The 20,911-nt window shown below is 44.3% G+C and overlaps 1 protein-coding gene across 21 annotated transcripts in view; it reads right to left on the bottom strand.

Moving 5' to 3' along the window:
• Positions 1 to 20,911, bottom strand: part of PPIP5K1 (diphosphoinositol pentakisphosphate kinase 1) — a 43,693-nt gene that overhangs the window by 18,848 nt on the left and 3,934 nt on the right. For 7 of the 21 annotated variants that reach the window (XM_060618753.2, XM_060618756.2, XM_060618759.3 and 4 more), the window contains 27 exons: positions 20,550 to 20,724; positions 19,893 to 20,088; positions 19,359 to 19,449; positions 19,047 to 19,132; positions 18,563 to 18,717; positions 18,350 to 18,451; positions 17,730 to 17,891; positions 17,496 to 17,617; positions 15,861 to 15,962; positions 15,529 to 15,615; positions 15,336 to 15,411; positions 15,097 to 15,206; positions 14,931 to 15,013; positions 14,057 to 14,188; positions 13,767 to 13,888; positions 13,292 to 13,474; positions 10,394 to 10,535; positions 9,981 to 10,204; positions 9,546 to 9,673; positions 9,222 to 9,336; positions 8,949 to 9,056; positions 8,193 to 8,309; positions 7,874 to 8,038; positions 5,902 to 6,051; positions 5,188 to 5,278; positions 2,226 to 2,351; positions 1,452 to 1,514 (listed from right to left, as the gene is read on the bottom strand). In XM_060618753.2, coding sequence (XP_060474736.2) covers positions 1,452 to 1,514; positions 2,226 to 2,351; positions 5,188 to 5,278; positions 5,902 to 6,051; positions 7,874 to 8,038; positions 8,193 to 8,309; positions 8,949 to 9,056; positions 9,222 to 9,336; positions 9,546 to 9,673; positions 9,981 to 10,204; positions 10,394 to 10,535; positions 13,292 to 13,474; positions 13,767 to 13,888; positions 14,057 to 14,188; positions 14,931 to 15,013; positions 15,097 to 15,206; positions 15,336 to 15,411; positions 15,529 to 15,615; positions 15,861 to 15,962; positions 17,496 to 17,617; positions 17,730 to 17,891; positions 18,350 to 18,451; positions 18,563 to 18,717; positions 19,047 to 19,132; positions 19,359 to 19,449; positions 19,893 to 20,088; positions 20,550 to 20,696 — 3,385 coding nt within the window. In that variant the 5' untranslated portion in view covers positions 20,697 to 20,724. Of the gene's footprint in view, positions 1 to 1,451; positions 1,515 to 2,225; positions 2,352 to 5,187; positions 5,279 to 5,901; positions 6,052 to 7,873; positions 8,039 to 8,192; positions 8,310 to 8,948; positions 9,057 to 9,221; positions 9,337 to 9,545; positions 9,674 to 9,980; positions 10,205 to 10,393; positions 10,536 to 13,291; positions 13,475 to 13,766; positions 13,889 to 14,056; positions 14,189 to 14,930; positions 15,014 to 15,096; positions 15,207 to 15,335; positions 15,412 to 15,528; positions 15,616 to 15,860; positions 15,963 to 17,495; positions 17,618 to 17,729; positions 17,933 to 18,349; positions 18,452 to 18,562; positions 18,718 to 19,046; positions 19,133 to 19,358; positions 19,450 to 19,892; positions 20,089 to 20,549; positions 20,725 to 20,911 lie in introns of those variants that run through there. The other 14 variants (XM_060618758.3, XM_060618763.3, XM_060618760.3 and 11 more) reach the window with 11 other exon arrangements.

Here is a 20,911-nt window from a genome sequence, read left to right as displayed (position 1 = left end):
ATACTCTAAGTAACACATCTCATAAGTCCAAGTCCCAAGTTGTGGGGTTGGGTTGGTGCGTGAGGCTCTACTCTGGAGATGATTGTGACACATGAAGGCCAGAAGAATTTGGAGCTAAATGTGAAGGCACAGCGATGCCACTCTAAAAAGGGAGCTCCTGTCACAGGCACTAATGGGAGCCAGGGTGGGGGTGGGGTTATAAACCGAGCAAGTATAGGCTAGTCAACCTAGGGAGATTTCAGCAGTGCCTAGTGGAGAAGTATGGCCTGACTGGGCTAAAATCTAGCAGCTGCCACTGGCTATGGAGGTTTTTCCAGCCAGGAAGCCAGGCTAATTTTGCCTCCTTTGCAGAGTCTTAGTTCTCAGAGAGAAGAAAATCATATATAAAGAAACCGGATTTACCTTGAAAACAAGGTACAAGGCAGAGAGAAACGAGGAATATGAAGGATAAAACAGGGAGTAAGTCCTGGGTTTCCCTGCCATGCCCTACAAAGAGACCACAGCTCTTCAATTTTTGGTTTACACAGATCTCTAAACTCTCCCACCTTAGTATGACCAGACCAGTTCTTCAATATTCTTGAAGTATTATTCCTTCCTAAGTCCCCCAGAATTCCCAGGTGACATCTCAACCTTCACTTCAAGCTTATCTGAGATAGCAGTGTCTTAGGCTGGGGCTAAAGGGAAACTGTGTAGTAACTCGTGTTATATAACCCAAGGTACAATCCCTTTTCCTTTACCTACTACCTCCTACTCCTTTCTTTCTCTCTTTATCCCAAATCGGTCTGGGCTCCTGTTTTCTAGGCCAACGCCCTAGGTTAGTAGTAACATAAAGCAAATGTCAGGAGCACAAGAGCCACATAAAGTACACACAATGATAGGAGATAGGAATATGGTGATGGAAAACTGTAAACTCAAGACCTTATGGGTATGCTTGGGAGCTGGGAACTGCAGCAACATTGCTCCAAAAGAGAAACAAATTAGTCATTCACTCCAACAAAAAGTTGGAGAAAAAAACAGGAAGACCAAACTTATAAGCTGAGGAGTAGGGGGAAAAAAAAGACATGGGGATAATACAGGAAATACTATTCTCTTCCTAAGAAGGAGAACCATTGTCATGTTTGTACAAAGCCCAGCAGTCATGTGATGGGAAAGGGAGAGGTTTAATTAATGTTTTGGTGATGATGCTGAAAAAAGTGACAGAACAATGATGATGGTGACCATGGATGTAAATCCCTGAGTTGCCACACGGATAGAGCAGCCAGGCTGCAGCCAAGAGTAAAGTTTGTCACAACAAGGAGTATGTCCCAAGAGGGACACTGGTGAGTGGTTCAGAGACACCAGGTTGCCAACACAGTGGAAGACAGAGGCAGAGTCAGTGTCAGAACTCAGAGGTTAAGTGTCTGGAGGTGACATGATGAGGGGGAATGACATTGAGTCAGAAGCAAACGTACCGTTAGTCGGATGCTTTGCAAACGACACAGAAAATCGTTTTACGGCCGGGACAAACAAGAGCTCTGGGGAGAAAAGACATCATGGGGATTATACCCACCCCTGCCCCCACCCTCTGCTCTGGAATTTGCCCACAATATACTCTGTTCTTTACAGTTAGTATATGATCTGTTCCCACCCCACCCCCTAGATTCCTGACTACTACCTTTTGATCTTCTCCTTTGGTATAATCTCCTTGTAGGAATCTGTGTGTCATTTCTACCACAGTACGACCCCACAAACAACCCTAATTTCACCACAACATTCTCTTTCTGGTCATTTGGAAATAAAATTTGTGTAAAAACTTTCCTCCCTTCCCCCAATCTCTTTCCATATCATCTTTCCTGCCTTGACTGAGCAACTTCCCCATCCCTGACTTCCTAGATTTTAATTAAGATTCCACTGCATTCTTCCTGACCACGGATCATCCTCCTTGGTCCTTGCTCCTATAGGCCAGAATCCAGGAAAGAATATAAAGGTGGAATAAATTGATGTAGCAGGGCTGTATGTGGGAGATTATGAAGGGATAAGCATAAATAAGTAGTATTTGTATGGTGAGAGGGAATGCAAATGGAGGGGTGCATGGGGTCTTGGTTCCTTCTCCCCTCTATAATTGATGAAGAAAACTTGCTATGAGGCCAGAGTCAGTGCCACTTTAAGTATGAATAGTTCTTGAGCTGTGTCCGTGCTGGGGGACAAGTGAAAAAAAGAGTTGCCCCCCAAACCCACCCACATACCATCTCGGTGCTTGAGACTGGCAGGTGGTAGCTTTTTGCCATGGCTGCGGGCGTAGTCCTGAAGATTCGGAGCGCTGGAGGAGCCACCCAGCACTGTGGTGCTGAACAGCCCTGTGCACTGTGAGCCTGCAAGGCCGGGAGTGCATTAGTAGCCACACAAAGCTGCAATTACCACACAGAAGTACACATAACTTCACATGACAACATCAAGACACATACATATAGCTACTCAGAGCCACCACCATGTGGCCACTTCTCATAACCACAAACAGATTTCACTATTGTCCATAGTCGCACCGGGCAAGCAAGGTAGGGATTCTGCTAAAGATCTATATACTAGATACAAGAGACCACTACAAATACAATGTTAGTCATATTAGGGGACTCAAAGCTACTGAAAGGCATAGACTGTTTTCCAGGTGACTCTTAGGAATGCTAAAAGAATAGGTAGATCTCTCTAGATCTCCCTAGATTTAATTCAGTGCTCCTTACCCTGGATATAGAGTTTGAAGAATTGAGAAATATAATACTTTATAGACTTACAAGGAAAGAACTTTGATTGAAACTAGAGACTAGGTTTTGAGCACTCAGCCCAAATTTCAAGTTCATGTAAGTTTCAATCCCTCCTAAGTTTTTCATCCAACATTCCCCTCCTTCTATCTCTCTTTAGGCCTTTTTTACGTTTCCCAAGAAAAGAAGTACGAGACTCACTGAATTTTTAAAGCTGGAAGGGACTTAAAGATTATCCAGTACAATCTCTTCATGTTAGAGGTGAAGAAACTGAGAGTCAAAAGGGATCTCATTTACTCAAGGTCATATAGTTTGTTAGGAGCTAAGCTAGACTAGAGTCCAGGTCTCCTGATTCTGAAGATCAGTTGTGTTCATTTAGAAAAGACATAATTATTTTTTTCATCAAGAAGAAACAGAGCATTGTTTCTGAAGTGAAGATGGACACAAATTAAAGGCATGTGAAGAGTCAGGTGACTGCATGCAGAACATGCCTACTGTGTGCTGAGGACCCTATTAAGAATGAGGACCAAGAATGAGGACCTGATAAACACGAAACAATGAAAAAGCCATGTTTTTCTGCTCTCAAACATTTATTGTCTCATAAACCCTATCTCAAAGCCAGATGCCTACACACATAAGTTCAAAGAAAGCAAAGGGAACTCTACTGCCAGAGGAGTAAATAAAACTTAAAAAATCTCTGAAGCAAATAAACCAGTCAATGTTCCAGATATTATTGAGAGTAGGGTTGAGACTCCAAAGTCCCCTCTCCTACTGTAGCTCACAAGGACAGAGTGGGAGGAAAGAGACAAGATTGACACCTAAGTTTCAGGAGTTGCATCTCTCCTTCCAAATCCATCTTAGCCAAGGCCTTGGCTTTGGCTTTGGAACTTAATATAGCAGAGATGGATAGAATGGAAAGGAGGTCAGCTTCCTTTGAGCCCACAAAGAAGGTGTCATGGTTTCAGGGGTCCCAGCATTTCAAAGCTACCATAAAAATCAAGAAGCTTAGACGGCTAATAATCTCTGTCCTGGAATTCAAGATTGCTGCTCTATGCAGCACCTTCTCCTACTTTTCATGTGTAAACAGGCTCTAGAATGGGGCTCAAATAAAGCTTGTTAAATATGTCTACTTTTCTTCACAGAAGCTGAAACTAGCAGACTTTATCCCAGACCACCCGAGCTTTGTTCTATATTTACTTCCTCCCCTAATAATTTTCTGGTGCCATCCTGCCAATCTTGCCCTGTCCAGTCCTTGGATCATCTCAGAAGGTAGTGTCTAGGTTACCACCACCCTTGTTCTTGACAGCACTCCTACTCAACTGGGCCTGACACACCTATCCTCATTTTCAGCCTACTTGAAACCTATTCGTTACTGAAACTTCTAGGAAGAGAAGTCTGTGTCACAGATCCATCAATTTGCCATTTATTTTCCAGGCCCCAAACCATCTACCTCATCTCAGGGATCTAGAAGGCAACCTACTTCCATAAAACTAGCCAGGAAAGTTACCAAAACCTTTCTCCCCCTTGCTGGTCCAAATGCTGATTATGTTTAGGCCAAGAAATTGCCAAGGACAAAATTAACAGAAAAATGAAAGGAGCTAAATGGAGTGAATAATAGGACAAGATAGAAAGAGCCGGAGAACCAAGTCCAGACGCCACACAATTGTCTCTAACTGCCAGTTTACTTACTGGCTCACAAGACACTGTATTCAAAGATAGCCCCTCCCAAGGACCACTCCCCGCTCCCAAAGAATACAATACCCTCTGAGGCTTGGTCCTTCCTGCAGTCTGTGTTCTTAGGAAAGGTTGAATGATGTTCTCCACCCCTCTCCAGGAATCAAAAAAATCAAGAGACATTCCCTCAAAGTCCTGAGAGAAGCCTCTGCCACTACACCAGTCTCAGATTTGTCCCTCAATTTTCAGGAAGGAAGGAAAAAAAATTACAGGATTAGGAAAGGATGAAAGAGCCATGGAGGTAGGAGGGGCCTGAGCAGGGATACAATAAACATAGGTCTCAGAGGAAGACATGGCACAAGTTGTCCAAATGAGGAATATGACACTTATGAGGAGGTCACAAGTACATCTATTTATAGTTTTGTCTCTGGTAACTCTGAAGTATCAGAGTCTCCATGGCCCCTTAAGGTTGGGGCTAGACTGGGAGGACAGATAAGCAATGAGAGGGGAAGCCAGAAAAAAGTCCTTCAGCCAGAGAAATGGGAGTTGGTATAAAAAAACAAAAGACAAACACCTTCCTGGAATGGAAACAATCATCTGGGTTCAAAGTTCACACCTAAACATGGCTTCTCCCAATTCATCCTCCCTAGCCCCACCAACAATTCCACAGACTGAAATGACCCCAACACCCATGACTAAGGTTTCCCACAATAAAACCCTGAGGAACAGACAGACACACCTCCCCAACAACAACAGGTGAGATGCTGGAAGACCATACCTAGGCCACTCTGCTTCATCTCCGTTGGTGGCCGTGCAGATGAAAAGAGCCGGTAGCCACCAGGCCTCGAGGAAGAAGTCTCAGAAAGCACCTGGAGAAAAAGGACTCTGTATTACCATTTTGGCACCTCAACCAAGAAGTCTAAAACCCTGGTCCTGAATTCCTGCCCCTATAAAGCCAAGCAATGTCAGAAAGTCTGGAAGAATCAAAAGATTTTTATGGGGGAAGAAGAATGAAAAGGGAATGAAGAATGTACTTCGCAGAGGGAACTGTACAGGGAATCCCATACCAGAAGGCACTTGTATTTCCAAGATGCCTGTCCCCATTGCCCTTCTATCCCAAATCTGAGAAATCATTATTCAACTATTTTCAGTTCTCAGCAGAGCAGTATTCCTTAATCTTATCTATCCCTCCATGGGATTCAGAAAGCCAATCACAATAGCTGAGTAACAATAAGAAATAAAGTCTGGCTACCCTCTCTTCTTTCCATGGGACAACTGTGGTTATGGCAACCACACTCAGTTTCTTATCTGAACCAGGAGGCCCTCCCCTCCATGTCTGGAGACGTGTAACAGATTTCTAAAAAGGCTACGAGGGCCTAATCACACAAACCCCAACATACACACCCTCCAACCCCCAGATAATGTTCTGAGTCCCTAGGTCCCAAAAGGCAAAGATAGAGGCAGGAAAGGAAGATGAAGTAGGGAGGGACACCTGTGTGCAGGATGCCAGGTGAGTGGTGGACACAGCCCGGGGCTGTAGGCCGATGGCTGGGGAAGGCCGGGGGAGGTCTCCTGACCTCCTGCGGCGCCGTCCCCGCAAGGGGATCAGGTCCAGGTTCCCCGTGCACTGCATGTTCATGACCTGCAATCAGACCGGGTGGAAAGCCGGTCACGGCTCCTTTAACTCCCAGGCTCCCAAAAGCCCCAGTGAGGCAGAGCTAGTTATAGACCTGGAGAGGATCATTACCTAGGGCACAGCTGCTATGAAGGTCACAGATCTATATTCTAAAACTGTCCAAAAATATGAGATGACAAGAGCAGAAGAAGGGATGGGGGAAGGGTTGTAGTCAATAAGGATAAAACTACCAATGCCTATACCTATAGAATAAGGAAAGGAAATATTAATATTAAAAGGCTGTGTGACCAAGGAGTAAAGAGACAATTTTCTTGCAAAACTGAGGAACATATCTTGGGCTACCATCATCCTGGATAAGCCATGGTATAAGTAACACTAGGAACTAAAAGGAAGGAATGTGGTTACAACAGGAAGCTTCCCTATAGTCCTGAAAGAAAAAAGCCAACTCCTCAAGTCTGAGAGATGATACACAGAGGGCTCTGCTTTGCCTATGTCTCTCGACTGCTTAAACCAGAAAAGTGGGGGTTAAGCACAACAGTGCCAGAGAGACTGGCAGACGATGTGAATGGGGAAGACATTCAGATGTGGAAAAGCATTTTATTGATGGAAGATTATACATCATTCTGTCCATTTGATCTAGTCACATGAGTCTGCAGGGTACTAGTATATTATGGATACTAAGTTATACATCAAAGGGAAAATGATGCATACCACACTTAAAGAAGCTCTGAGTAGTCACAACATCAAATCTATCTTAAAATAATCAGGAAGAAAAAATAAGCCCGAAACAGAGTGCAGTTTATCTTTCCAACTTTCTCCAAAATCTGAACTGTAAACCTCTGGCTGAACCTATGTAAGCTAGTTGCAAATTCTTCTGAGTAGTCCCAAAATGAAAGATCAATTCCTTTAAGACAGAGAGCTGGTACAAAGCCAGGTGAACAGATTTGTCTGTCAAAGCAGGACCCAAATCGGACAGTCAGAGTCACTGAGACAGGGATAAATCATGGGGTCAAAAAGAGTGCATTGGGCCCAAGAGGAAAAGACTCTGCAGGAAAAAACCAGGAACAAAAACCCCAGCACAGTTAGCTGGATACAAGGTAATATTTACAACAGTTACTTCCTCTAGGCTAGAGAATTGGAACCAGGCCTAGAGGCAGACACAGGCCCAGGTCCCTAGATCTCCTCATCAGAACAGAGGGTAAGACAGAGAGACCTCCATACTTTATTTCCTTTCTGGAATGAATACCGATAACTCTAAAGGAATGAAATTAGAGTGCTATATAATTGCTCCTGTTTGAGCTATAGTTTTTAACCCAAGGGAACAAAGAGATGGAGACAGCCTGGCCTTTAATATCAATTGTTTTATTATTATAGCTACTGTTTACTGAGCATCTATATGGTGGATATTGCTTGTGTTTCATAGACAAAAAAAACTTGAGGCTTGGAGAAGTTACCTGTCCAAGGTCACACAGCTTCTAGATATCAGCCTGGGAGTTTAGCCCAGAGTTCATGCTATTTCTACTATATTTCCTTTTAAAGAACAGCCTTTTCAAATTCATCCAAAGGCCTCCTCCTCATTATCATCTCTTAAAATCCTATCTCTCGGCACCTCTCACTGATATCTCCTTAATCTCAGAGGTAGCAACCAATTTAAAGGAGCTTTATTGGGAGACCAGCTATGAAACGGAGATTAAATAAAACATATCCATCAGGGGCAGAAGGACTCTGCTTAAGGTGCCAAGAATCCCCCCAAAGTGATTCAGAGGATTCATGGATATTGTCCTATGAGCAATTCCACCACTTCTTTCTCCCAAGCCCCTCCTATTACCTCCATGGAGCCAGCTTTTCGGTTACGAATGAGGGGTGATCTCCTTGGGAGGCCAGGGCCCTCAGGGGGCTGAGGTGAAGTCTGCAATGCCCGGTCTGGCTCATCCGATGCCTTCCCTGGGCACAGGTTCTCCATGCTGCCTTGGTCTGCTTTCATCTCTTCATTCTACCCAACAACAAGCACAGATTCAAGAGGAGTTAATGGCCTCCAGCCTTCTAATCCTAGACCCCCAACCCTCTTACCTCCCTGTACTGTTTTCAAGTTTTCCACCACTTGGTTCCTAAATCCTCTAATCTAAAACCCCAGCACTCCAACCCACCTCAGAAGAAGCTGGACGGAATCCATAGCCAGTTGGGGCGTTGCCTTCTTCCTCAACACCTTTCACTCCAGGGCTGAAGTGTAGCTCCACATGGAACCGCTCCTCTGATAAGGGATCCTATGGGGCATCAACAGATGAAGGGGCGGTTGGAAAAGCTGAATATGGTGGTGGAAGACCAGGCAGGGACAACAGAGAAGAACTCAAGTGGATATATCCTCCCAGGGATGAGGTTCCAGTATCTTACTAGACTTTGGGGCTGATCTATCGTAAGCTTCCCCTTAACTATAGTCTAGTGTTAAAGGTTCCTCATTACCTCACTTCTACCATTTGTGATCCACCACCCCACACAACTTTCTAGCCTCCAGTTCTACAACTCTTTCCATCCTTCTCTCACAGTAATTCAGTTTTGCTACAGTACATACAGCAGCACAGTTAAAGATACCTTTGTGAAGCCAGATGAAAAACGTATAATAATGTTTGAGTGAAAAAGACTCATTATAACATCATCCCAAATTCTATACCCTCCCTAATGCAGAGCTATGTTGTCTGATAGCTCTCTGGCTCAACACCATCCCAAAACACTTTTTTTGTTCCAGAAGGAATCTCCTGGATGCTCTGTGACATGCTGTCCTTGGGTGTCACACCTAGCTGAATTCTACAAATTATAAGGATATGAAAGTTTCTAAGATGAGAATTGAGGAGAAAGAAAGGGCACCCTCATTACCCACCCTCCCCCCATTGGCTAATGCTCCTCACCCGTGTGTTGTCCTCATAAAGCATGATGACAATCTGGGTCATATAGTTGAGCTCTGAAATGGCACTAAGATAAGCCAAAGCTCGCTGCCATTGTGCATCCTGGGTCTCCTACCGAACAAAAGAAGACGAAAGTCAATGACCAAGGACTAGGAAGTCAGGGAAGGGGCAGGGAGACAAAGAGAATACAGAAGGCTTGTAATAAAAAGCAGGAAGAGGAGAGTAAAAGAATGCTTGGAATAAATGTTCATACGTTGAAGGAAGGAGGATCCTTACATCAAGAAGTCCCCCATAACGGAATACACTGAGTAGGGAATGGACATGGCTTTCACTGGTGAAATAGAGACGTGTTCGAACATGGCGACCTGGGGAGAGCACCCCTCGAGAGTACCTAAGATAAGAGCTAAGTCATTCACACTGTCAGATAATCTTCTTCCCACCCTTCCACAAACTCTTTCCTCCCAACTCAAAGACTGCTTTCCTTTCTATCCCAGGATCCCTTCTATTCTTGGTTCCCCAAGCTGTACCAGCCTGGATTCCCCCCAGGGCTCCCTGATATGCCCCTCCCTCCATCCAGCACCCCTCCCAGCCCTCCCTCACAGGGGATGCAGCTTGTTGACAGACTCATCCTCGTGGGTTCTCTGCAGGTCAAGTAGTATCTTCCGCAACAGTGGAAGACAGAAGCCCACAGCAATTTCCAGTTTCTCCTCCCGACTGATCCCGTATTCCTAGGGGCCACAGGCCAGGAATAAGTACGTCGATGAATCTTGTTTCCCTCTTGCCTCATACTCCCAGGCCCAAGATGATGCTTGTCTTCACCTCAGGTCTAGAGTTTCTTTCATATCCACCACATTCCCCCTCTCCAGGTGTCTCCTCAGTTAGCCTCTTGCACTTACTCAGAGCCAGAGTGAACCCTGACAAATATAGCAACTCAACTAATTCTTTCTCTAAGTTTTCTTTCCCTGCTTCCCACACCATCCCTCCTTTCTGCTTTTCTCCCCTTCCTTTCCCAGTGCCCCAAGCTATGAGACACACCTGGGGAATGACCACATCAGCCAGTGCCTTAGAGAGACGTAGTAACTCTGCTGTGCCTTGAAGTCCCAGACTCCCATTGTGCTGCACATCATACTTGACACAGTCATAGATGTCAGGGATCTTACTGATATCATAGCGCCCACTCTTCTGTCGAAAGTCACGCTCCAGCTTGCTCCAACGCTGTAGCATGAGCTCTAGAGTCTCACTGTGGTAGAGTTGCAGGTCTGGAAGGAAGACAGACAGTCAGAAAGAACCAAAGATTTTACCTTCAACAAAAGACCCTAAAAAATCTGCAGTAGAATCAGAGAGATGAGGATGCCTTGTTTCAGACACTTAGAAGAGGGCACAGGAGTGCCTGAGTAACCCATCCATACCTGAAACCTTGAAGGGAAGATAGTACTATTCATACCCACCTACAGACTTGGGGTCCTGCATCCTTTCCCGGATCTGATGAGTGAGGTTTTCAATCAGGGCAAATACCTGATCACAGACCTTTACAGGATTCTGGATGATAGCCATGGAGTTGAGGAGGGAAGTGCTTCCAGTGGGAGCGAGCTATGAGCAACAGAGAGATGAAAAGCAAGATAGGCTCTGTGCTGATTGTGCAGAATCCTGTGAGTCTATTACAGAAACTGTCTGCCAGTAAGATCTGTTTACAGGCTCACTCTAATGAGGATTCCTGGGCTACAGGGCAGACCACCAGTTCCAAGATGAGAGGATTGCTCAAACACACAGTCATCTAAGGAGGGTTGAGGGTAAAAGCCTTAGAATCCAGAGGAAATAAAATAAACCTAGGTTCTTTTATTGGGGGGTTCTAAAATATACATGGAAAATACTGAAGAATAAAGATTAAACCAACCCCTCACAATCCCTACACAAGGTTTTCATGAGTGGGTAACAGAGATAACAAAATCTTATTCCTCTAAACAAAATGTTAGCTTGAACCTACAGCAGAGGTCTTGCCTCAAAACTAGATTCCAGCTCAAGCTTTCAGGACAGTGACAGTCAATGAAGAATGGGGAAGTGAAAAGAGGATTATGGGTGGAATACACATATTCAACCTAGGTCCTCACAAGTCCCATTTTTGCTAGCAAAAAGAAGCAAGAGAGAAAGAAAAAGTGCTTTAGCTTTTGAATTTGACACTGATTGGAAAATAAGAGAGCAAGGTCCTGTCCTTATTAAGTCCTGCTCAGAGAAAAATACAAAAAATGCCATTCTCCAGACAATGTTCTCAGCTACTTAGCTCATTGAAGAACCCATCAGAAATGGTTACACCATATTGTGAATAGACTTAACTGAATATACTTAATACACTGAACTATACACTTTAAAATGATTCAAGTGGGGGGCACCTGGCTGGCTCATTCGGTAGAGCAGTCAACTCTTGATCTTGAGGTTGTGAGTTTGAACCCATGCTGCGTGTACAGATAACTCAAAAAAAAAAAAAATCTTAAAAAAAAGATTCAAGGGGTTCTACAGCTTCTATAAGAATATACTTTCTTTAAAAAACAAATCCATCAGAAATGAGGAGCTATCAGTGGGAGGATAGTACAAAATCACTGTCTGGCATATGATTCCCAGTCAATCAAGGTCTGGATACACAGCAAAAAAAGATGACATTGGGTAATGGCATCCACTGTGATTACTACTGTGAGACAGTACACTATAGTGGTGAACAGTCCGGGCTCTCACGTTAGACTCTTTAGGTTAATACTAATTAGGTGACCTTGGAAAAGTTGCTTAAATTTTTCTGAGGTTAGGTTTTCTCATTTTTAAAATGGGGGAAAAGTAGTACAAGTCCACAGTTCCTATGGTGGATTGCCTACAATCTACACTGTGTACTGGCCCTGTGACTGCTTAACCAAAATAAAATAAAATAAAACAAAACCAAAAAGCAAAGTTACATTTTACTAATTAAGTCTTGACATATACTTTAAAAGAGCTCGGGGGGTGCCTGGGCAGCTCATTCGGTTGAGCATACGATTCTTGATTTTGGTTCAGGTCATAATCTCAGGGTCATGGGATCAAGCCCCATGTTAGGCTCTGTGCTGAGCATGGAGTCTGCTTAAGATTCTCTCTCTCTTTTGCTCCTCTCCCCTGCTTGAGTGCACTCTCTCTCTAAATTAAAAAACTGAAAATAAAAAATAAAAGAGCTTGGAAGGAGGCACCTAGATGGCTCAGTCAGTAGAGTGTTTGGCTCTTGACCTCAGGGTTGTGAGTTTGAGCCCCATGTTGGGTGTAGAGGTTACTTAAAAATAAAATATTTTTTAAAAATATAAAAGAGCTTGGAAGCTTCTGCTTTTGGGATGTCCTAAGCTACCATTTAAGAAGTCTGGCTACCATGCTAGAGAAACCACATGGAGAAAACATGTGGAGAGAAGAGGCTCTAAGACTATAGGTAGAGCATAAAGTGGGAGAGAACCCAGCTATCTTAGCAACCCAGTCAAGCCTTCAGATGGTTTCAGCCCCAACACATGGACAACATCTGGGCAGTTTTAGGAGAGACCCCAAGGAAGACCAGGTGAACCTAGAACTATGAGTAAGATAAAATGGATATTGTTTTAAGTTACTCAGTTTTGGGGTAGTTTTTTAAGTAGCAATAAATAACTGAAACATTATTTCATTCAAAATCTTTGGGACTGACTGTTTTAGAACTGAGAATTTTTCAGACTTTAGAGTTAATATAGCACATAGTCATATGTTATATAATACCTCTAGCAGGACTGAGGGCATAACTAAACACATTTATGTTTCTGCAGCACAATGTATGACTATTTACACTAAACAAAATAAATAGGAATTAGTAATAGTCTTTTTTTTTAAAGTTTATTTATTTATTTTGAGAGACAGTGCAAGCAGGGGAAGGACAGAGAGAGAGAGAGAGAGAGAGAGAAAGAGAGAGAGAGAGAAAGAGAGAGACAGACAGATAGACAAACAGAATCCCAAGCAGAATTTGCACTGTCCATGTGGAGCTGGATGCGGGGCTTGAACCCATAGATTATGACCTGAGCTGAAATCAAGAGTCGGAGGCTAAACTGACTGAGCCACCTAGGAGCCCCAAGAATTAGAAATAGTCTTATCATGTCAAGTTTTGCTACCAAATGAATCTTGGTGCCTGATCTTTTTTATTTTTGAAATTATGAGTAAGAGATTATAGACCCATACTTAACTCAAAGGGTAAAGATTGAATGAGAAAATGTATGGAAAGCAGTGTCTACAATGTAGTAAGTACCATTACTGATCACTATTAGTTAGAATTCTAGGAATCTGGGATGGCGGTACATTGGGCACAAAAATAGGGAGAGCCTGACCTGATCATAATCCTCAGGACCAAAGGGTGCATCCTGTTGCAAAATATGGTGCAGTCGAGCCTTCACCCGGTGCTGGCAGCTGCTCAAGGAATCGCCATCGCTGTCCAGTAGCCCATTCATGTTGGCACTCTTCACCATTTGTACCAAAATGGGTGTTAGCTCCCCTTCTAGAGCCAGAAGGCCCTGGAGGGGAAGCACAAAATCTATTAGTTTTCCTTCCAGTCTACTTCCCCTAAGCCTAAATGGTCTCAGAGATCAAATGAGAGCTGGTGTAGAGGCGAGGAGTACAGGTCAAGGTGCCTACGCCCACTTAATTATTCTCAGCTCATTCTCAGTGGTACAGAATGGGTCAGACACAAGCAGAAACTTCTCTGAGTCAGCACATAAACACCCTGACATTTCCCAACTAGTTCTCCAAACTCTTAGCTGCTCTATCTAATGGAAGCTGGGACTGTGAAAGAACTATAGTGTGCACCTTAGCAAAGGCAGCAGCAGTCATCTGGACACGGCCCTCATCAGAGGCATAGATCTTGAGATCATGGCGGAAAGTGCTATGGAGACGAAGCAGCCCACAACCAGGGAAGCCAGCATAGTCACCTGGGGGAGAAAGGGGAGGACCAAGAATGTACTGCTATACATACCCACATGGAAGAAAGAATGCTCCTTTCCCCCTTTAACTTTCCCATTGCCTCTGTCTCTTCATTCCCCCAATTTATTCTCTAATCATCTCATCCAAGCCCTGTTATTTGTCCCCCAGACACTCACCCTGTCCTCCAGGGTACATGCAGCGAAAAGCTCGTCCCAGCTCCTCAGCCTGAACACGGCCATCAGGAGTCAGTTCTCCACCCCACTTCAGTACCAGCAACAGAGAAGGGGATAGGGCCTCCCGCTGTGGATCTGCAGGAATAAGGGGAAGTGAATAGGTCTAGATCTAAGAAAAATAGCTGGGAGGGGGGGCAGCTGGGTGGCTCAGTCAGTTAAATGTCCAACTTCGGCTCAGGTCATGATCTTAAGATCTATGAGTTCAAGAGCCTTTCCTTTGGGCTGTCTGCTGTCAGCACAGAGCCCACTTTGGATCCTCTGTCCCCTCTCTCTACCCGCCCCTCTCCCCCCTCAAAAATAAATAAACATTAAAAAAAAAAAGAAAAAGAAAAGAAAAAAAAAAGGAAAGTAGTGGGGACATCTAAATGTCAGGTCTTCTGAGGAGCCCAGAATGGTGATCTGGGGTAGAGGTCATCTAAAGGTTTTGTTTTTTATTATTTATTTCTATATTTTAATTTACAACCAAGTTAGTTAGCATATAGTACAATAATGTTTTCAGGTGTAGAATCCAGTGATTCATCTCCTACGTATAACACCCAGGGCTCATCCCAAGGGTTTTGTTTATTTTTTTAAGTTTATTTATTTTGAGAGAGAGAGAGAGGCAAGAGCGCAAGTAGGAGAGGTGCAGAGAGAGAGGGAGAGAGAGAATCCCAAGCAGGCTCCACATTGTCAGTGCAGAGCCTGATGTGGGGCTTGAACCCACGAACCGTGAAATCACGACTTGAGCTGAAATCAAGAGTCAGAGCACCCTCAGGTCATCTAAAGGTTTAAGAATAAGAGACTTGAGTGGTAATAGGAAGGGAGTATTATATCTTACCTTGCCCCTCATTAGTAGCTTTTACTCCATGAGGGTAGTAAGTCAACTGCACCTTCCGGTTGATGCCTGAGAAATGACCATACCTGCAGGATAAACTCAGTTTACTTTCTACCCCAGCACCTAGTTCTCACTGTCATTGGCTCCCCTCTCCTATCCCCTTTCTCACATCTCCAGCACAGACTTCAGCTGCTCTAGTTTCCCAGTCTTCTCCTCGATCTCACCACCTGGTTCTTTCTCCAGTTCAGCCAGTAACAGCCTTGTGATGTCCAGCACCTCCTGGAGGAAATAATAGGGTATCCATGAAGGAGACCAAGTCCTGGGCAGTTACCCTTTCATCCTGGTCTCTCACTGAGGCCCCCAATCCCATACCCACCTCGCTCCTCCCAGCCCAACTCACCACCTTACCTGTAGCTGCTCAGGCCGCTTCAGTTTTAATTTCCCTGTCTTGTAGCCACCATGTTTTTCAAACAGACTGAAAAATCTGAAGAAATAAGGAAAAGCTTCAGTATGGGGTGAGACAGTCAAAGCCTTTGGGAACTTCCCCATCCCCATCTCTCTCACAAAAACCTATTTGTCGAAATCAGGACATTCATCCTACCTTGGATGTGTCACCTCCATCTTCATTTTCTGCTTGGGAGTACGATCTCCATGACGGATAATTGCAATGACACAACGGAGTTCCATCCTAAGATAGGGAATGTCGTTAGAGCCTTTCCTCCAACCCACCCCACACCACCTCCCATCATTTCATCCTACATGACATGTCAAAGAGCAGAGGAAAAACTGAGATTAAGAATATAGGCAGGGTTAAGGAAATTGCCTAGAAGATACCCAGCCTCCACTAGTCATATGGTATAGGGTCAGAAAGTAACCAGTGGTCTGATTCAGGTGCCTTAAGTAGGTTACTCCAGATTTTATACTTTTGCTCACATAGTGCCAGATGTGGTAGGGACAATGGGAATGTCCTCAGCCTCTGTGGGGATGGACCATGGGATCTGGAACTGTGGAGCAAGCTCCCGCATGATGGTGTTCCTAGAAGGAAAAACATGAAGAAATGTATGAAAATGAATGAACCACAACTACACATATGAATAAAGCTCACAGAAATTAGCAAGTTGTAGAATATATTATATAAACTCTAAAAACATGCCCCCCCAAAAAGCCCCCATAGATGTATTAAAATATTAATAAATGCATGGGAATGACAAACACCAAATTAAGGATTGTGGTTACCTCTGGGTAGAAAGGGAAGGGATGTAATTAGCAAGGAGTATTCTTAATATTTTATTCAAGCCTGAGTGGCTCTGTCAGTTAAGCATCTGACTTCTGCTCAGGTCATGATATCACAATTCATGAGTTCGAGCCTCACATCAGGCTCTCTGCTGTCAGCACAGGGCCCACTTCAAAAAAATTTTTTTAATGTTTATTTATCTTTGAGAGGCAGAGAGAGACAGAGAACCAGCATGGGAGGAACAGAGAGAGAAGGAGACACAGAATCCGAAGCAGGCTCCAGGCTCTGAGCTGTCAGCACAGAGCCCGACGCGGGGCTCGAACCCACGAACTGCGAGATCATGACCTGAGCTGAAGTCAGTTGCTTAACCGACTGAGCCACCCAGGTGCCCCGGGGCCCACTTCAGATCCTCTGTCCCCCTCTCTTCTTGCCCCTCCCCTGCTTGCACTCTCTCAAAATAAATAAACCTCAAAGAAAGATTTTATATCTAATGTTTAATTAATTTATTTATTTAGAAAGAGACACAGTGTAAGCAGGGGATGGGCAGAGAGAGGGAGACACAGAATCCCAAGCAGGCTCCAGGCTCTGAGCTGTCAGTACAGAGCCTGATGCGGGGTGCGAACTCTAGGAATGAGATCATGACCCGAGCTGAAGTCGGACACTTAACCCACTGAGCTACCCAGGTACCCCAGAAAGATTTTATATATGAAGATTTATGGTGAATACATGAATACTCACTATGTTCATTATTCCTTATACATTTTTATTTTTTTAACTTTTCAAAAATTCATGTATTTATTTTGAGAGAGAGAAAGAACTCACGCATGTGCACGAATGAACAGGGGAGGAGCAGACAGAGGCAGAGAGAGAAAGAAAGAGAGAGAGGGAGAGACAGAGAATCCCAGGCAAGCTCTGTGCTGTGAGTGTGGAGCCCAATGTGGTCCTTGATCTCATAAACCTTGAGATCATGACCTGAGCGAAAATCAAGAACTGGACATTTAACGGACAAAGCCACCCAGGTACCCCTCCTCATACATTTTTAAATATTACATGGTAAATTTACTTTAAAATCAACTTTTAAAACAGTATTACAGTATGATCACATTTAGTACTATAAATAGTTTGTTTATACATGGTAGAAAAAGACATATATGTAAAACTGCTAACAGTTGTAACTGGGAAGTACAGTGTTAGGAAAGCAAGAGGGCTAAGAAGCCCTTTTTTTATTTTCCTTTTTTCATTTTTTAATCCTTTTTATAATATTTAAAATAAGGCAAAAAGCTTTCTCTCTTCTCTAAGCCCATTCTCCCCAGTCCAGACCACTGTGTCCTTACCCCAGGATCTTGGCACAGTCATCATAGTATTTCATCGAATTCTTGACAAAACTGAAGCCATTGACATCACACACAAAGGAGTGACCATTGGCACGAAGAAGGTCAAAACCACAAACTGTTTGCTGCAGTGGAAAGAAGCAAGATGAAAACAAGAGAGCCACTCTTTCTTCCAGACCCCTGCTCCTGTCCCTTTCCCTCACTTCACAGCACCATCCCCCAAGGGCCTTTCACTACCTTAAAAGCTACACAGACTTTCCTGGCCACCAGCTTTTCCATGGCAGTCAGCATGACTGGATATCGAATCTCTTTCCCTTCACTGTCTCGTTCGACCTTCCCATCGAGAGCTGGAGATTTTCTGGCTTCAGCATGGGCATAATCTGGCCCCACTGTATATACCTGCAGGTACATAGCATCACTGAGTATGCCCACCGCTCATCCTGCATATGAGAAGACAACATGAGCACTAGGTCTGTAAACTAGTTCCGGAAACAAAACAAAACAAAACAAAAAAACCCTGAGTATTAAGAACAAGGAGACTGACATTTTCCTTACTGGGCCCCACCAAAGTATCCTTATGAAGGTTTCTCTTTGGGACCCCAGCACCATTTATTACCTAGTCCTCATTAAGAAATAACTTACAATATTATACCATTTTCCATGTTACCCTTGCCCTTGCTCTGACAGTAACAATGTAAATGTCTACTTCTCTCATTCATTATTTTCACCTGAATGTAAAAGCAAATCACATTCACTTTATTTTCTGTGACTTTCTCCATACACTTCCACTTGCTTCCCAAGCACCCCATCCCAACCCAGACATTTATCACTTCTTAAATCCCTGTATCCACCATAACCTTGACATCTGTGCCATCTGTTGGCATAAACTCCTCATAGATGTATGATCCTGTCTTTCGGACGCTGCTCTCAGGAGAGTAAACACTGCTTCGGCTGCCAATCTTCAGGAGGAAAAAGAAGAAAAAGATGTTGCCTTCACGTTGTCCCCAAATTCTCCAGCTCTTGTCCTTCCACCTATCTGACTTCCCCAAATGCTCAAATGTCTCCCATACCTTTCGGAAGAGGCGCTGACTTCCTCCTCCGGCTGAACTGGGGTAGTAGATGTAAACATTATGGTCCTCTGCACTCACTGGCTTCTCCACAAAGGGCTTGGGAAAGACAGCTCCATTTACCTCTACCTGGTCTTCACCTTCTATCAGGTTGCACTCTGAAGTAAAAGTATGTGGTCATTCCCAGGGTTGAGGATTGTAGAATACTTCCAACTCCCATTTCTCTGAGTTTTAATCTTCATAACCCTCAAATTTCTATGACCATATCTTAGTAATAGATATGGTAATATATGCTATATAAATATGATAATACCTACATAAGAAGTCTAAGTCTCTGTTTAAGGACCCATGGTTCTAACTCTACCCATTGCCCAATAACCAAAGCCTCACTTGGATAAGTAATACATGGAGATGTCCAGAAGATGGACGGCTGGGCTATGTTACAGAAAGTAAGGTGGGGCAGGACTGGACAAAGCGAGGTACTCACCCTCAGGCCGGGCAGGGTCACGATTGAGCACAGCATATCGAGGCAGATCAATACCTTCCTCCTGCAGGATCCGGTACACCTCCCTCCTGTCACCCCCAAATAAATTAGCTGGGGGAGGTGGGGAATGGTGAACAAGGGAAGAGGCTAGGGATTTCATTTGCTCAGGAATTGGGAGATACCAGGGTATAGAACTCGGGAAGGTATGATACAAAAATTAGGCATGTTTGTTTGACTCTGCCCCTCCCAGAGTGGGCTCTCTAAACAGGCATGATCTCAGGACTGCCCACCCCACCAATCAACAGAAAGCTATACCTATCCTGGATGTAATACTGCATAGCCAGGTCATTGATAAGAAAGGGGTTTCGAAGCTTGGAGTAAGCAACAGCTTTGTCCAGAGGAAATCCTGGGATAGAAAAAGGAAATAGATCAAAAAAAGAAAGTGAAAGAGACAGAGTGAGAAAACAGCAAGAGAAATAGAGGTATTAAAGCTAAAGTTGCCACTAAGCTCCTCTACCCATCCAACCCGTAACATCCTTCTGCCCAACTTCCCAAGTCTATAATATCCATCAGGAAAAAGTTAAAAAGATGTTATTTCTAGGGTCCTTCTAGAGACACACAACTCTGTCAGAGACCCTAACAGCTTTAGAACTGTCCTGAGGTTCAAATATGGGCTTTAAACTACCGCCAGCAACTCTTCCACAATACGGGGAAAGGAACCCCCTTTGCACTGTTCGCCAGTGTGTCAGGAAAAGCTGATGACCACTGTACTATTCGACAGTAAGAACCTCATTTCCCAGGCCAGCATTCCCAACACCATTCCTCCCACTTTCCTTCACAGACTCCAACCTTTGGAGTGGAAAGAGATGAGGCAGTGGCAAGATGGCCAGTTTTCCACAGGTTCGTTGAGGATCACGTCTTCTCCCAGGATGATAACAGTTAGGTAGTCAAATCTGCAAAGTCGCTCTAGGATTTGGGTCATTGGCTTGGACTTGGATTTCTTGGTCATGGCACAGATGCCAACAATGATCTGAGGTTCAGGAGGCTATAGAGAGGAAGTACTATCAGGAACTTAGGAACTTCCCACCTAGACCATCCCTATTTAGGGAATACTGTCTCATTTCCTTAGGGCATAGAGTTTCTTGCCAGGCTTTGGAACTATGGGGCAAATGCTGTCTCCCAACTTAGGTCTAGATTGGGGTGCCTGTAGGGATTCCTACTGCCTAAAGAATAGGAGGCTTTCCACAGTAGGAAATGTGTGCTCAGATAGGAGAGCTAGAGAACCAATAACCAGGACACAACAGGAGGAAGGCATAAAGGCAAGGGATTCAAAGATAGGTAATCTAACCAATCTCTACTGCCTCTCCTCTTAATCAAGATAGGGCCTGTTTATGACAGGGAGTCTACGCATTTGGAAAGGGCGGAGAAGTATCTCCAGCCAATGGAATCTCAACTCTCTATGACAGGGGTCCCAACACCAAGTTACGTCATTTTCCTTAGTCTTACCACTTCATCCTCCTCATCCTCAAGGAGCTCGCTGTCACTCTCTTCTGTCCTCATGCCTATTCCACGGGTGCCCAGCCCCTCATCTCCAGCTCCAAGGAAGAAGTGGGCCGTGGCACTCTCGCCCTCACTGGCCGGCAACGACCACATCCCCGCCGGAGCACCCACTCATCCCGCTCTGCAATGGAGGGTATCCCGTTAGCTCAGAATCCAAACCCACATGGCAATGGGTGGGGATGGGGCATAGGGAATGATAAAATAAGAGGGAACCACAAGGAGACTAGGGGGAACAGGAAACAAAGCTGTCGTAAAAAGGAACAACAGGAAAGGAGGCACGTGGGCTATGACTTGACATGACTAAAGAT

This window comes from Panthera onca, chromosome B3 (genome assembly GCF_046562875.1).
Source record: "Panthera onca isolate mPanOnc1 chromosome B3, mPanOnc1 haplotype 2, whole genome shotgun sequence".
NCBI classification, from domain to species: Eukaryota; Metazoa; Chordata; class Mammalia; order Carnivora; family Felidae; genus Panthera; species Panthera onca.
Note: the sequence above shows the minus strand (reverse complement) of the source record. Positions and strands in the feature narration are given on the sequence as shown.